The 17008-nt window shown below is 39.2% G+C and overlaps 1 protein-coding gene across 3 annotated transcripts in view; it reads right to left on the bottom strand.

The window, feature by feature from the left end:
• The window catches only part of GLIS3 (GLIS family zinc finger 3), a 204245-nt gene that overhangs the window by 36712 nt on the left and 150525 nt on the right, over positions 1-17008 (bottom strand). For all 3 annotated transcript variants that reach the window (XM_067464418.1, XM_060762272.2, XM_060762273.2), the window contains one exon: positions 13850-13991. In XM_067464418.1, coding sequence (XP_067320519.1) covers positions 13850-13991 — 142 coding nt within the window. The remainder of the gene's footprint in view (positions 1-13849; positions 13992-17008) is intronic.

The following is a 17008-nucleotide window of genomic DNA, read 5'->3' as shown; positions in this document are numbered from 1 at the left end:
AACAACACAATAACACACTCACAAAACGGCAAAACAACAAAACTCAAAAATCCCCCAACGAAACTTAACCAAACTTCTCATGCGCATAACACAACCCACAAGGTACAAACATATCTACTCAAAATGAAAAACAACACAACAACACACTCACAAAACGGCAAAACAACAAAACTCAAAAATCCCCCAACGAAACTTAACCAAAATTCCCATGCCCATAACACAACCCACAAGGTACAAACATATCTACTCAAAATGAAAAACAACACAACAACACACTCACAAAACGGCAAAACAACAAAACTCAAAAATCCCCCAACGAAACTTAACCAAAATTCCCATGCCCATAACACAACCCACAAGGTACAAACATATCTACTCAAAATGAAAAACAACTCACTCCAAGCCCCGTCGTGCCGCTTCCCGTACACACACACCCCCTGCCGCACACACACACACAACCCCACACTCCATCACTCCCCCCGCCGCCGCACGCACACACGCAACCCCACTCCCCCTGCCGCCGCACACACACACGCAACCCCACGCTCCATCACTCCCCCCGCCGCCGCACGCACACACGCAACCCCACTCCCCCCGCCGCCGCACACACACATGCAACCCCATGCTCCATCACTCCCCCCGCCGCCGCACACACACACACAACCCCACGCTCCATCACTCCCCCCGCCGCTGCACACACACACGCAACCCCACGCTCCATCACTCCCCCACCCCAATCTTACCTCCTTTTACTTCATGCCACCTCCAAACCCCACCCCGCCCCTTTCCGCCCTGTCAAAATCTAGGAAAGACAGGAAGGAAGGAAAGAAGGAAGAAAGAGAAAGGGAGGTAAAGAAAAAGGGGGAAGGAAGGAAAGTTAGAGGAAGAAGAAAAGGAAAGAAAAGGAAAGATGGAAGGAAAGAAAAGAGAGACAGCAGAAAAGAAAGAAAAAGGGGGAAGGAAGGAAAGAGATAGAGAAAGGAGAAGGAAAGATGGGAGGGAAGGAAGGAAGGAAGGAGGGAAAGAAGGAGAGAAAGAGGGAAGATTGGCCACAGCAACACGTGGTGGGTAAAGGTTGTTATTTCTATTATTATTATTATTATTATTATTATTATTATTATTATTATTATTATTATTATGCTATTGTTCCTATGAGACCCTTTTAGGGGGAATGGGAGAGGTGTCAGTTCCCAGAGGCAATGTATTGCATTATTGTTATTGTTATGATGGTGGTAAAATAAAAGGAAATAAAAAGTGAAAGAAGGAAGCAAACAGGGAGGGAAGAAAGGCAAAGGAAGAAAGGGGGAGGGATTGAAGGAAAGAGAGAAGGATGAAACCAAGTAGTGAAAGAAAGAAAGAGGTAGAGAAGGAAGAAAGGAGAGAAAGGGGGAGGAAAAGGGGGAAGGAATAGGTAGGGACCTCTCTTTCATAATAGTCCAGATATCTACCTCAACTTTGATAAGTTTTACTATAGGCCACAGCAACGCGTGGCAGGGCACAGCTAGTTGTTTATATTTAAAGACTTTTTCTGAGAAAATTAACAATATTTTGTGAAAATAGGATTAGTTTGGTGCAAAAATTGTATTATGTATTTTTAAGTGGTTCTAGGGATTTTTTAAAAAAAAATGCTTTGTGTTTGAAAAAAAAGAGACTTGAAATGTGAAATAATAACAGAAGTAATAATACTAGCAGTTAAATAGTACATTAGTGGGGAGCTTGTTTTATTGAGCCCTTTTATATCTTAAAATAGCAGTTGTGAGCATTGTTTATATTCCAATAGTAGGTCTGAAGTACTGTTGTTTAGGCTCCTTTAATTAGTATTCTAACCATCATGTATGCTTTACATAAAAATTGGTTAGGAAGCAGTGCAAGACATTAAATGTCTCTTCCCCTCCACACTATCCTTGTTTCTCCCACACGTTATTTTGCAGTTGTTACACAAGGGACCACCCCATGAGACCTTAGGTTTTGGCCATGAAATTTCAGGGAATGGGAAGCTGCTGACCTAGCAACTCTTGTCATGACATACAATCCAGAAAGTGCCATTTAAAGCATGGCTTTCATCTATCAATAATAAAGCACTATAAAATAATTTTGGAGAAGCAGCTTCAGAAGTTATACAATACAATGGGAGAAGTGTTTAAAACTGAATGTGTTAGAAGATTTGAATTACAAATCTGGGCTGAAATATTTGTTCTAGATGTTTTGGACTTTAGTTTCCAGAATCCCTGACGATTTAACACACCACCTGGGGTTTCTGGGAGTTTTCCAAAAGACCTGACCTGGAGGATGGAAGGTTGAGAACTAGTGAGATAGAAGCTATGCAGAGAGAAAGCGGGGAGTACTGAGAGAAAGAAGTTGAGCATGTAATCAACACTTTGGATAATTACTGATCTTGTGCCTGACACATATATGATGATTTTCATAGTTACTGGAAACTGATATTACAAAGCACTGTAAAATAATACACCATGCTTTGCTTTTAGCACTAACATTTTGTTTACAGGGATTGTTAAAAGAACAAGACATGTTAATCTAGTGCAAAATCTAATAACTGCTTTAACATACACAGCAAAACACGGAAAATCTGTAATCAAACCTTTAGAAGGAGGAGTGGTTTCAAGAACCATGGGAAACAATATTTATGAACATATTGACAGCATTAAAAGAAACTCGCTGTTCTTTTTCAAGTCCCTTTGTAAAGATGTGGGAATGTTCTCTTTGTTATTGAAATGTGCATAGTAAAATGGGAAAAGAATTAAGGTGCATTTTGTTTTTTCTCAGTTCAATAATATGTGCCTGCTTAGGTTGGGTGTAATGTATTTCATGGGTGTTTTAATCATAACAACACATAAACTAAAAACTAAAACTACCATTAGTATGAAAGGAAAATGTTTTGATTGCATTCTACGCAGTAGAAATGAACCATGAATCCTTCAGCTCTTGAAAGAGCCATACTGGATCAGACCAGCGCTCCCCAATCTGGTGTCCTCTAGATGCGGTACATTACCACCCATCATCCCCACCCACTCTGGCCAATGGACATGAGAACTTGGCATAAAGAGTTATCATCCAAGGCCATGGGGGGGGGGGGGAGATGGCAATGTTTGGAAAAAATCTGCTCAACACCTCTTTCCTACATCTGGCCACCAGATGTTTCAGAGAACTGGGATCTAAGAAGCATTTAGCTCTTCCAGTTTGTCTCCCAATACTTGGTATTTTGACATGGAGGTACAGTAGAGTCTCGCTTATCCAACTTTTGCTTATCCAACATTCTGTATTATCCAATGCAATCTGCTTCCAACCCAGATCCACAGGTGAGGGAAGTGGAGTGTATGTTTACCTGTGGAATAATGTCCAGGGTGAGAGAAAGAAATAACTCTTGTCCGTTTTGGTGCTAAGTTGGTAAATACAGCAATTATTACATAATGTTATCGGGTATTGAACTGCTTCTTCTGTCAATTTGTTTTAAAACATGATGTTTTGGTGCTTAATTTGTAAAATCATAACGTAATTTGACGTTTAATACGCTTTTCCTTAATCCCTCCTTATTATTCAACATTTTCGCTTATCCAACATTCTGCCGGTCCGTTTATGTTGGATTAGCGAGACTCTACTGTACCACTTAACAGCCACATCTAATATTTATTTATTTTTAAATCCAGAACTTCTATTCACTAAGCACACATTCTTCAAAAACATTTCATCCCCTTCCTCTTCCCATGCATTCTCCTCTTTACCCTAAGTAGCTATGAAATATTTTATACATTTGAATGTTATAGCTTTTAGCTTAATGGTAATTTTCTCTTGTTAATGGATGGTGATGTTTTGGCTACAAAACGAATAGCATTTGGGTTTGAATGACAAAAAAAGAAGGAAAGATGGATCAATAGATTTTTGTTATATTATGAAAAGTACATTCTTTTATCTGTCCTCAGTCTACTGTAAATCAGTTTCATCCGATTACTTTAAGGGTCAAACAAGATGTGACATTTTTGGTTTTTGTGGTGTGTTTTGTTTTCTTCTGAGCTCAGTTCCTTGAGCAGATTGCAATCATGGTGCATGGGGGACGGCATCAATCCTTACCACCCAAATGGATTCCCCCATATACTGTCTTTTGCAATGAGCAAGGCTCCCATTGAAATAAATGAGATCTTTTCCACCACCACAATGACAATGCACATGGAACTCCCTTCTGATCAGAACTATAGTGGGTCTGAGGCTTACAGCTCTCATGCCACAGCCCTCATTATTCTCCGCCTCTGCATCAGCTACTGGTTTTAATAGTCTCACCTTGTAGAGCAGATGGTGTAACTGTTTCAGCATATTATTTGTTCTTTTCTGCATGTTTTCTTACTGTACAATATGCTATTAGACCCTTGACCTTCAACCCTGTAGAGTTGTAAAAAGGCATTCTTGCTTTATTTTCCATCTCTTATGTTATAATCCCCAGCATGAAGTTTGTCATCTCCATTGCTGTACCATTTTCGTTGAGCTATTCACCATGATTCCAACATTGTTTTTATGTTCAGTCATTGCCCATTCCATTAATGTATCTGAGTAAAGTTCTGTGAAGATGTTAGCATTTTATGTATGCATTTATTTACTCACCTCTCCACAATGAATCTTATTTGACAAGTTGCTGTCCATCCACTTAGCTTCAAGACCTCCTTTGTTTCTATTGTTGGCTGGCATCCTTTTTTATGACAGATGCAAGTCCAACTCACTTTTAGTTTTTGAGGAGGCTGGTATTCTCCCCCATCTTCTACAATGTCCAAAGACCTCTACTGTTGCTGCAAGGGGGTTTTGTGCTGGTTGTAGCTTTTTGAATCGGCTGAAGTTTCTGAACACTCTCAAAGGTAGCCATACACAAAATCCATTACAGTAATCCTCTGGGATCTATCTACGGCATGGGTTACTGTGAGCAGATCTGACATCATTATGGTAGGCTTACTATTTAGCAGTTGATTAAATCAGTTTACTACGGATAGGACTACCACTTGAATTTAAGTTACATCTTTTCACAACACAAACTAGAACCAAAGCAGCTCACATCCTGCTTTTTAAAAAGATATGAGGACTATGATAATGTTTAGAGTTCTCTCCTTTTTAAAAAACAAAAAATTAAAAACTCCTGGAAAAAGAATTGCTTACTGTTTATTTTTGTTTTCTCCATGAAATATTTTTCTGCATTTCTAAATTCCAGAGAATTTCTATAAATTAAAATTCGAAAAATATGAAAAATTACACTATCACTGTACAAACCTTTCACACTCTAAAAGCTTATAAAAAGAAATTGCACAGAAGTTGTGGACAATATTACAATTAAAGGATGAGAGCCTGTGTTTTCAAACGGTTGCTAAATTGAAGCTTGAAGAAAAACCAATTTCCCCACTTAGTACTGCACATACTCTGTAATTTTATTTTATTTTTTCAAATGCGGAATTGCCACCTTTCCTCCTGCAAACTACCAAGTATGCTGTAATTCATTTCCATAGATATATTATTCTTAAATTAGTCTTCCGTCAATCTTTTTTTCAGATCAAAAGAAAAATATCTCTTCTGTGTGCCTACAGAATCCAAATAGAAGAGTTGTCACTTCAGTGTCTAAACAGTCATGAAGAATAGGGCTGGCATTGGCCAAAAAGTAGTGGACATTTTTAGGTGTCAAACTAAGTAAAGCCTGTCATAAATTGGTGTGAAATAGAGGGTTAATTTTAGATCCTCAAATTCCATTTTGTTGACACAATAGACAGATGAACCGAGAGCCAATCTGTACATTATCAGTGTTTGAGGGTTTCTTTTTAAATAGTAGCCATAAGCTTTCTCATGAAGGCTAAAGACAGGAGGGAATGGCACAAATGCTGTCTGTTCATTCTGCATACTTAACTAAAACTGTTTACTTCTATGTTCTCAGAGAAGCTGATGTCTGCTTAGAGGCCACATCTACACTGACTATTTAATGCAGTTTTAACCTAGTTTCATTGTGCAGATGATTACATTGGAAATCTTGAAACCAGTTTGAGGCCCAGAAAGTGATTACACAGTGCACTGATGCACATCAAGGGCTTTATTTCATATAGTTTTGTGGATGTTTGTTGTCTGGCCTCATAATTTGATGCTAGCTTTGAACTGCACTAAATGGTCAGTGTAGATGGAGCCTAAGAAGAGAAAGGAGAGAAATAGTTGTATTTGCAGTTTTCAGCAGTAGCCAAACAGTCTTTGATTCTAAGAATGAGAAATTTATTTCAATGGGTCCAAATTACACTTATATCAAAGTTCTGAAAAAAGTCTGCTTGTGGTTAACTTGTAAGTTCAATTGATTTCAACAGAACTTACTCCAAGGTAAATGAAGTAGTGGATTACCGCCTTAGCTGAATTCTAGTTCCAATCTAGTATTCTCTTCTCTTCCTTCAATTTAAGTCTCAAGGAGACTTACTCCTGAGTAAACATATGTAGCATTATGCTATTAATTAATTCAGCAATCAACTATAGGTTCAAAACCATATGACTATTTATCTTGAAATGATTTAAACAGTGGATAAACCCAGACATCATAAAAATGTTTGGAAAGAAGGACCAATGGACAAATTGAAGGTTATTTGTATGGCTAAATAATCATGAAGGAACTTGTACTGGTGGCATATGAAATACATTTTTTTTGTTCAGAGATGCATATGTTATCAATCTTGAGGAAGAAGGGATTAATCTCCATGGACATATTATGTCACAGGCCTGCTGCATAGTTTCAATATATTACTTTTCCCAATATTATTTTTATGTATTCCTTCCCATTCAACTATACTGTTGTAGTCTAGCTGGGGCCTGCAGGGTCAAAGTGCTAGAATCAGCAGAGATAATGAAGCCATTTTCCCCTTCTTCATCCAGACTTCCTTTTTTCCTCCTTGAAACAGTGCAAATCTCAGAAGTAGCTGAAGGGGAACCGACATTCCCAGCAACAATATATTTTTGAAATCAACATATCCTGCAGAACTTGGGTGAATTAATTTTTGGATGACACCTTCCTGTCAGGATGGTCTGTGACTTTTCCAAGTTGTTCTCTGTTGCAATGAAAAGAATACATGAGACAGGGAGGTGTCCACATAACCTGCCTATATCTTGAGATTCTCCTTGGGGTGTGTGGCGCTTATAGCTCTGTTGTGTTGGATGCTGGAATTGCTAAACTTCATCAACTTCTGATATTCTTCTCCTTTATATATGACTGAATTAGGTATCCTGTTTGACTCAACCTTACATCCTTCTGCTTGTGGTGTAAACTTTAAACTAGATTGGCATAAATGGCTGTAAACACTGACAGCGGCTCGCTATTTCCTTCTTACATAACAAGACAAGACCTCAAAACAGGAATACGCTCCAATCTTCTAAATTAGATAAGAGCCAGCCTTTTGAGTGGCAGGGATCTAACATAATGACCTTCACTTTTAGAAAGACTGGTTTTAATCCAGATCCCACACTTTTATTGCTTTGGGGATTTTACTGCCTCTTAATCACAAAAGCAATAAGAGTTTCCAATATGTTCATCTGCCTCACTTAATCAATTGTTCCAGCTGCCAATCACAAGAAATATCTGAAGGCAAACTTAAATGATTTCAGCCAGCCAACAGAACAGCTGTGGCCTCCTGGGAATACTGAAGGGTCTACACAGTGAACTTCACCTTTTCCTCAAGCCTCTCTGACATGTTGTATATTGTTTCACAGCAGGCTCACCATTATTGCAGTGTAGGTGAGCAGCATGGAAGGGATTTTGTCGGTACTGCTCTCTTTCTCTCTCTCTGTGTGTGTGTCTAAGGTAAGCCCTGAAAATTATTGCAATGTCCAGAGCTCGGTCTATTTATGGAAACTATAGAAAAACTGGATAACTAAAATTAAGTGAGAAGTGCCTTATAAACCTTCAGTAATAGCAGAAATAATACTATAGTATATCAACTTGATCATTATTATGAACTTTGCTGGATGCATAGTGATATTAGCCATCTAATCTAATTTCTGACCCCTGTAGGGTAAAAAGTAACACATTTAACATGCACCAAATCAGGTAATCCCTCTCATGATACAGAATAAGCTTTATTATTATGAGATGTGCGACCGGTTGCAAAGAACAGGACTCCTTTGTGTTTGAAAGAGTTTCTCTGAATAGGTGCAGTTTTCAACCCCGCCTTGTAATCTGCATAGACCCAAATGACCCCCTAAGGCAGTCTCCCTCTCTCTGGGCCATTCTCTGGATCTAGATTCTTTCCTGCAAGAAGAGAAAGTGGCTTTCAAGAGAGAGGATAGATCCCCTCACAAAAACAATATGGTTAACTCCACAAATACTGTGAAACATTGTATTATTCCTGGGAATGTTGCCTTGTTGTTGTTTTTTTTTAACTCCACCTTTAGAGCAGTTCATTTCATTTAAAAATGGTACTGGAGGAGAGTTCTTGGATTGCTGTTGTATGCCTTCAAATTATTTTTTACATATGGTGACTGATGTAACCTAAGGCAATCCCCATCGCAGGATTATATTAGCAAGATTTATTAGGCTTGCCTTTGCCTTCCTCTGCGGCTGAGAGTGTGACTTGCCCAAGGTCACCCAGTGGGTTTTCATAGCCAAGCACTGATTCAAACCTTAGGGCCCTTCCACACAGCCCTATATCTTAGAACATCAAGGCAGAAAATCCCACAATATCTGCTTTGAATCCACATTGCCATATATTTCACTTCAAAACAGAAAATGTGGGACTTTGTTCAGCTGTGTGGAAGGGACCCTAGTCTCCAGAGTTGTAGTGAAATACTTAAACCACTGCACTACACTGTTTCCTTCTACAGATACTATAGGCTAATAAAAATGCAAAATGTGAAATTTAGATCTCAACTCTAAATGGAAGTCCAGATAACTCAACTGCGTACTTTAAACATATCTAGAGACAATGCCATTCATTGAAAAAGTCAATAATACTCTAGAACGTGGAAGGTGGTAGGAAGGAGGAAAACCATACTACAGGTAGATTGATTCAATAAAGCCATGGACCTGAGTCACAAGCTGTAAGCAGGGCTTTTGATAACTAATGCTCTTGGAAGTCTCTCATTCACAGGATCACCATAAGTCAAACTTAACTTGAAAACAAACAACGATACAATGGGTTGACTTTTAATGCAAAAATTGAATTTATTCAGTAACCACGTGTATTACGATTGAGATATTTCCCTTTATTTTGTGTATTCTACACAAAAAAATGTAAAAAAAAAAAGCTTTATTAGGGTGTTGTGGGGTTTCCAGGCTACTTGGTCATGTTTTAGCAGCATTTTCTCCTGACGTTTCACCTGCATCTGTGGCTGGCAACACCTCAGTGATTTCAGCCGTGAAAGCTTTCGACAATGCAAAAGCTTTATTGATTATGTCTTCAAAGAGTCCCTGGTTTTTGTTCACGTCCAAACCAGATTGATCCCTTTCACTGAGAAACTAAATGTATAGATTCAATAGCTTTTCTTTCTAGCATAATATTGGACTTTATATCAAAAAAATAGAAACTGTGCTACCTATTCAGAATGTATTTTATATCTCTTTGTTGTCTTCTGTTATGGACATGTAGCGTCAGAGTTATTTAAACAACCTTGGAAAACTACTAAATTTTTTGATTCACTGCTCAGGTAAATTATTATTTCTCTAAGAGGTCCCCATTCTATGTTTACATTTTGGTAAATGTATTTATTCAATGCATATGTGAAACTCAGAATATAAACCACTGGAGAATTCTACTTGAATGAAATGAGTAGTTATCCCTGACCTATACCCTGGGTAATGTAAAGGGGAAAGTACTGTCTCAAGGAAAGAGATAAATAAACATGTTAAGAGATTGATAGCCATAACAATGAATAAATATATTCTGGTGCACAATATATTATCCAGTGAAATGTAATAACTTGTATTTACATTGACAAGGAATGCTTTCAGACAAATATGCAACAGACAAAAAGACAATGCCTGGCAGTGATTTATATAAGCCTAACTTACACTACTATGAATCACTTTTGGGTTGTTGCAGAGATTGGGATTCTTTTCCAATCCTCTGCAGTGACTAACTCACATATCCCTTAAACCAGGCATCCTCAAACTGCAGCTCTCCAGCTGCTTGGGCTTTCAACTCCCATAATTCCTAACAATTGAACAAGCTCTTTAGGGCTTCTGGGAGTCGAAGGCCCAAACAGCTGGAGGGTCGCAGTTTGAGGATGCCTGCCTTAAACCCACCTTTCAGCTGCCAAAGGCCCCTTTTCCACACTTCTCTGGTCCTTCCTACTCTCCCAGTCACTCAATCTCTCCAGAGGGAAGGCACTCCTGCAATTAGGATTGACTTTGGAGGAATATAATGTAGTTCTGCATGCAGATGATTTATGCTTATCTCTGAGACTCCAGTATTTTGCCTATCATGTAACTATTTTGCCTTTCTTTCCTTAGCAGATTTTTGTTGAAAGGCTGTCAAAAAAGGGATGGAAGAAATGGTGGGAAAACAGAAGAGGGATACAAAGAGGGTTGCATTTTGGCAAAGATAAGAGTATGTCAGTAAACCTATCGGTGGATATTAGTCATATTCATTTTCACTATCACAATTTTGGACCGGATTAAATGGAATTCTGTTTTTCCTCATGTGAAAATACACATATCTTGGTATTTTTATTTATCGTATCAGAAGAGAACTGAGGGTACAGTTGTAATTGTTTTGTTTTTGTTTTTTTAAAAACACAAAGTTTAAAAAACTTGACATTATACTAAATGTCCTTTGATCAGTAGTTGGCCACTTGTGGAGTGCCTCTGATGTTGCTGTAAGAAGGTCCTCCATTGTGCATGGGGCAGGGCTCAGACTGTATTGCAGTAGGTGGTCTGTGGTTTGCTCTTCTCAACACTCGCATGCTGTGGACTCCACTTTGTGCCCCCGTTTCTTAAGGTTGGCTCTGCATCTCGTGGTGCCAGAGTGCAATCTGTTCAGCACTTTCCAAGTCGCCCAGTCTTCTGTGTGCCCAGGAGCATGTCTCATATTCGGTATCAGCTATGACTTGAAGTTCAGGGTTTTAGCCTGCCACTTTTGGACTCTTGCTTGTTAAGGTGTTCCTACGAGTATCTCTGTAGATCTTTATTGATTTAAGGTGTTGGTGTGCTAGAATCTGAACAGGGGATGGGCCGGAGATATCACTGCCTTGGTCCTTTCATTATTGGCTGCTATTTCCCGATGGATGTCAGGTGGTGCAATACCGGCTAAGCAGTATAATTTCTCCAATGGCATCAGGCATAGACATCCTGTGATAATGTGGCATGTCTCATTAATAGCCACATCCACTGTTTTAGCATGGTGAGATGTGTTTCACACTAGGCATGCGTACTCAGCACACCCAGCAGAGTATGTACATATCTTGGTATGTATCTTTTTAAATACACATAATTTCAACACATTTTTCCATTGACTAAATCATGTTTGTGAGTACTTTCAAAACATATTTCTTTAGTCACACACTTACTTATAAATCAAAAAAGAAAGTTAAATAACCTCTTTCATATTTTCTTCCTGATAGTGGAATATGTGTATTCCTTCATTAAGTGTTTTGCATACCATAAACTAGGTACTTTTCTTTTCGATAGTTAATACAAATTTCTTTTCTGGATCTATGTTACCCATTCCAATGCTAAATATGCAATTGGTTTTCAGAACACAGTAAAGAACCTGCCCAACTGCAGTTCTGGGAAAAGCATGTCATCCAAAACCATGCAAGGCTAATTCTAAGATAGTTAGAATTATCCATACTATTGTATTCCCTATTTCCATATACAGTTATAAAAGCAGGACAGTGAAAAAAGCTGACAGGAAGGAAATCAACTCATTTGAGAGGTGATGCTACAGAAAAGTTCTATGGATAAGTTCTATCTTTTTGAATTTGCTGTACCCTGCCACGAGCCACCAGGAGAGAGAAGAAATAAATAAATAAATAAATAAAGATAATAATGATAATGATGATGATGATGATTATTATTATTATTATTATTATTGAGACTGTGGACTGCTAAAAAAAAAACAAATAAATGGGTCCTAGAACAAATAAGGCCTATATTTTCTCTAGAAATGAAGATTACTAAACTAAGGTGGTCGTACTTTGGCCATATCACAAGAAGAGATGACTCACTAGAAAAGATAATAATTTAAGGTAGAAGGAAAAGAGGAAAACTGCATTCCAGTTGGATAGATTCAATTTAAGGAAACCACACCCCTGAGTTGTCAAGACCTGCTGGGTATAGGGTGACTTGGAGGTTTTTCGTTCATAGGATTGCTACATTTGAGTCGACAACAACAAAAAACTGAAAGCTAGGACTCAGAAGGAATTTCATCTGAATAAATAGAGTATTGCACAGTAAATGTACTTTTGCATAGGAAAACTGCATCATCACCACTATCACCTTCATAATCATTGTCTGGAATCTGTATGGCAGTTACAAATGTGTAACCTAGAGTTACATACTTGTGACTGTTTTTATATTTGTGTAGCAGTTTAGAGCAGTGGTTGGTTCCCAACCTTTTTTTTCCACCAGGGACCACTTGACCAGGGACCACTTTGGCTAGGGACCACTCTCCAACATTAGAACTAAAAGGGTTACGAATCAGTTTTTGGTCAACTTTAGATTCGGTTTGTTTATTTTGGGGTGCTGATTCAGAAAACTGCATTGGATAGACCAGATCAGCTCTAGTTTCTGATACATAACATATGCCATCCAGTAGTTGCCATTTGCTCACCCACAGAAAACCATATTTAATAATCTAGAGCTGATCTGGTCTATCTAAGGCAGTAGTTCTCAACCTGGGGTCCCCAGGTGTTTTTGGCCTACAATTCCCAGAAACCCCAGCCACTTTACCAGCTGTTAGGATTTCTGGGAGTTGAAGGCCAAAACATCTGGAGATTTCTGGGAGTTGAAGGCCAAAACATCAGGTTGAGAACCACTGATCTAAGGGGTCGGGGCTGGTCAGCAACAGGGCAGGCAGTGCAAAAGGAGCGGAAATAAAATAAAATAAAATAAAATAAATAAAGAGGAAGGAGGCTCATGGACCAGATTTTCATCCTCGTGGCCCACTGGTGGTCCGTGATCTCCTGCTTTAGAAGCTAATAAACACTGTGGAAGTCCATGAATCCCTACTTACTGGGCAGAATCGATGTGGATCTAATCCTCTGTTGCATGGGAAGCAGCTGACTGACATTCCCACCCCTTATATGAGCGTTGTGGCAAAGGTCCAACTTCTGACTGTCATACCAGAGACCATTCACAAAAAGACTGCTTTCTGAGCAACAGTGGAACAAGTCCCTGTAAACTGTAGGAACTGCTTCTTAGTACATAGCGTCAAGGAGACAGGACAGTCTGGATTTCAGTGCAAAAAACAATAACTATGGTGCATCATCATATCATTCCCCAGTTCTAAGACTCAAGCCATATTACAAAAATGAATAAATTTTATTATTACAGCAGCAGACCAGAAGTTGATTACAAAAATTAATCTTCCCTCTTTAAATTTAATAGGATCTCAAGTTCTTAAATTTGGCAGAATGATGCCTATTTTTCCAGGAATTATGTAAACTAATTATAGGGTTGTTTTTTTGGGTTTTTTTGCTTTTGTTGGCTGTTTCTTTGCAGTGATTTATGCTGCAGTATTTATGCCACAATTTTAATATGATAAATTATTTCCAAATATCCTATAAGCTTCTACTTTGATGGAATGTTATGCTCCTTCTGCATTTAATATCTCTTTCATTTTTGGTCTTTTGCCTCAGGTCACATGGAGCACCTGTTCTTATCAGTTTTTCATCCTTATCATACCTGTGTAAATGTCAGGCACCAGTCCTGGTGATCGTCTCACACTGCTATCTGCAGCATCATGTGGGGATGTGGATTGCTGAAAAGTTTGGATGGTGAGACAGTCATTGAGAATGTCCTGGTCAATCTCTGTGTTGGAACGCAACTGAAATACAAACACAAACAAACAGAAAATCCTAACTGTGGGAAAAGGGCTGATATGGAGACAAGTTCACATGGGGCTGTTATGATCCCCAAACTGACAGTATAAGACAGGCTAGGAAGAACAATCACTGTGTCAAAATAGGAACACCAGGTCCAAGGTATGAGCTGGCATTTCTTTTTTGGGAATGCCAAGATAGCGTTTCTGCTTTGCATTACCATCACTGCTGGAAGAAAGAGTTGGAAGCACTGTGTGGATATTCAAAGAAACCAAAACGTATATACCAGGAATTGATAAACTTTGGCCCTCTAGGTGTTTGGACATCAATTCCCACAATTCCTAACAGCCAGTAGGCAGTTAGGAATTGTGGGAGTTGAAGTTCAAAACACATTATATAACTCCAATGCAAATTGAACAATTCTTTTATCATTTCATCCATTATGTTCACATTTAGCAGATCATTTTGTCAGTATACATGACATGCTTTGTCTAAGAAAAACAGAACAGACAGCAAAAGCTTATTATGGACCGTGCTATTATGTTACTCAAACACTCCTTTTAGCTCTATAATGTAGTATAATTAATAACCAATCATGGCCTGATCCCGAACATGGGACAGGGAAGGATATAGAACCCAGACATTTAGAAGAGCACAACTGGATTGCAACCCTGTTGGAATAGGATGCATCATATGGATGATAGGTACAGATCACACTTGAGAATAATTATGGAAATGTCACATACCAATATACCTATTGTCCAGATGTTGTGAAATGTGCTGCAAGCAACGAGAAGCAGCATTAGAGCAGAACAAACAACAGTAGAGGTGGGCTAGAGAGACAGACAAACAAACTGGATCAACAAAAAATCTACTAGTCCAGAATTCTGTCCACATAATGCCCAATCTATGGGAACACCCAAACAGGACAGGAATGCAATAGCAACCCACCACATGTGTTACTTAGCAATGTGTCAGAGCCATTCCACTTTTAATAGTGCAGGCAACATATAACTATCCTAGTTAGCAGACAGTGTTGGACCTATTCTCCACGAATCTCTCTCAGTGAGTTGCTGGCTCAAGCTATTCTCTGTAAGGGGGGAAGGGGGTTAAATTAGAACATGATGTCTGAGACACAAACTGCTTCTGTGTGACATGCCACCTCAGCAGTCGCCAGACCACAAGTTCTTTACACCTTGGCAAAAAGAAGAAAGAACAGATGTTAAGGGCAAAGCACAACATTTTTTAAAAAAGTACTAGTTCCTGAAGCTTTAAAATTAATTGCCGTTGTAGTTGTTACTGTGTGGCTTCGAGTCATTTCTAAATTATGGCAATCATGAAGCTTATTTGGAAGAATTCATTCAGATGAGTTCTGTCCTTGATGTATTTTGTTTTATTTGATTTTGTTTTCTTCCTTTGTCAACTTGTTCATTTATTTTGTATGTAGTATTTATTGTATTTACTTATGTTGTGAGCTGTGATGAAATCTACCTTTAAGACGACAAGGCCGAAGCCTGCATGACAGTAGCTGTCATCTTGGAAGGCAGGCAGAGATAGGAGGAGGAGTCAAGCCGACTCCTGATTGGGTATAGCAATTGGGGGAGGAGTCGGTGGAGAGAGGGAAATAAGCTGTCAGCTTTTGACAGGGAAAGAAGTGTTTTGACAAGAGAGAGTGAAGGTTCGGTTTGGTCTAACCCCAGAACAAAGCTGAAAGACCTTCAGAGAGATTAAGAGGAAGCCTGGGGAGACATTTTCCCAAGTAGGGGCTAGGATTGAAAAAGCTCTAGTACGATGGCTGGAGGGTAGTAAGGTGACCACCTTTGAGGCTTTGAGAGACCTGATCTGTCTGGAACAGTTCTATAAACTGGTCCCAGCACAGTTACGATGGTTCATTAAGGATAAGAAGATCCAGACAGTGGCCGAGTGTGCTTCAGTTTTGGACGGGATGGAGGGAGACTTTGAAATGGTCCCCCCAATGTTCAAGAAGCAGAAGGAGTGGGTCCTGAAGGGCAGAACTGACAAGGAGGGTCAGGGAGCCAAGCAAGGGGATGCCATCTCTAGGTCTGTGCCACGTAGGATCGTATGTTTCCTGTGTAACCAGGAGGGACATGTTAAAGCCTCATGCCCAAAGCTATCTAAGGAGAGAACTGGAAGCCTGCCAAAATTCATTAAAGTGGTCAAAAAGACTCAACCACAAGATGAAGAACCTACTCCTGAGGGAGAGCCCATCAAAATAATGAGGGTTTGGAGTATGGACCGTGGTGTGGGCAAAGAATACTTGGAAGAGGTCCAAGTTAATGACCAAAAGCTAATGGGACTGAGGGACACAGGCGCTGACGTGTCTTTGGTGCACCCTCATGTAGTTGAAAAAGACCAGATAGTGCCAGGAAAGAAGTGGACACTAAAAGGAATAACTGGTGTCAGCTTCAGTCTATCCATCTCCTCAGAACCAAGTCTGTCAAACCCATTTTAAAGTCCAGTCATCCAGTGAAGAAGAAATAGAAAAACCAAGAGCTCAAACACACCTTACCTACAACACATTCACACCTTTTGGTTCCTCAGGCCAATAGAAGCTGAGGTGGTGGCAGTTATACCTACCAAGAGCATCGGTCATTTATAGTATTTTGTTCTCCCTTGCCTTGAGGGGCAGAGGTGGGATTGATTGTTTGTTCCCCCCTGCCCAGACAGCCTCTTAATTTCGTTATATGAGCCTCCCCAAGTCCTTTCAGGGAGATGGGGCAGGATAGAAATAAAGATGATGATGATGTCTTCTGAGATTGAGAATGTGTGAATTGCCCTGGGTCACTCAGGTAATTCCATGATGAAGTAAAGTTTTGAGTCTTGGTCTCCTAATGTTCAATTCCAAACCTCAAGCCACCATACTAGACTATTAATTAATTTCCCTATTCTCCAAAGTTCATAAAATATTTGCTTTCAGTTATAGAATTGAGAAAAAAAATAGAAAGCTGTGAGATGCTGACATGTGAGACAAAATATAACCATGCAGCCTCTGACAACAATA

Source organism: Anolis sagrei, chromosome 2, assembly GCF_037176765.1.
Source record: "Anolis sagrei isolate rAnoSag1 chromosome 2, rAnoSag1.mat, whole genome shotgun sequence".
Classification (NCBI taxonomy): Eukaryota; Metazoa; Chordata; class Lepidosauria; order Squamata; family Dactyloidae; genus Anolis; species Anolis sagrei.
This window is presented reverse-complemented; position numbering and strand designations above follow the sequence as displayed.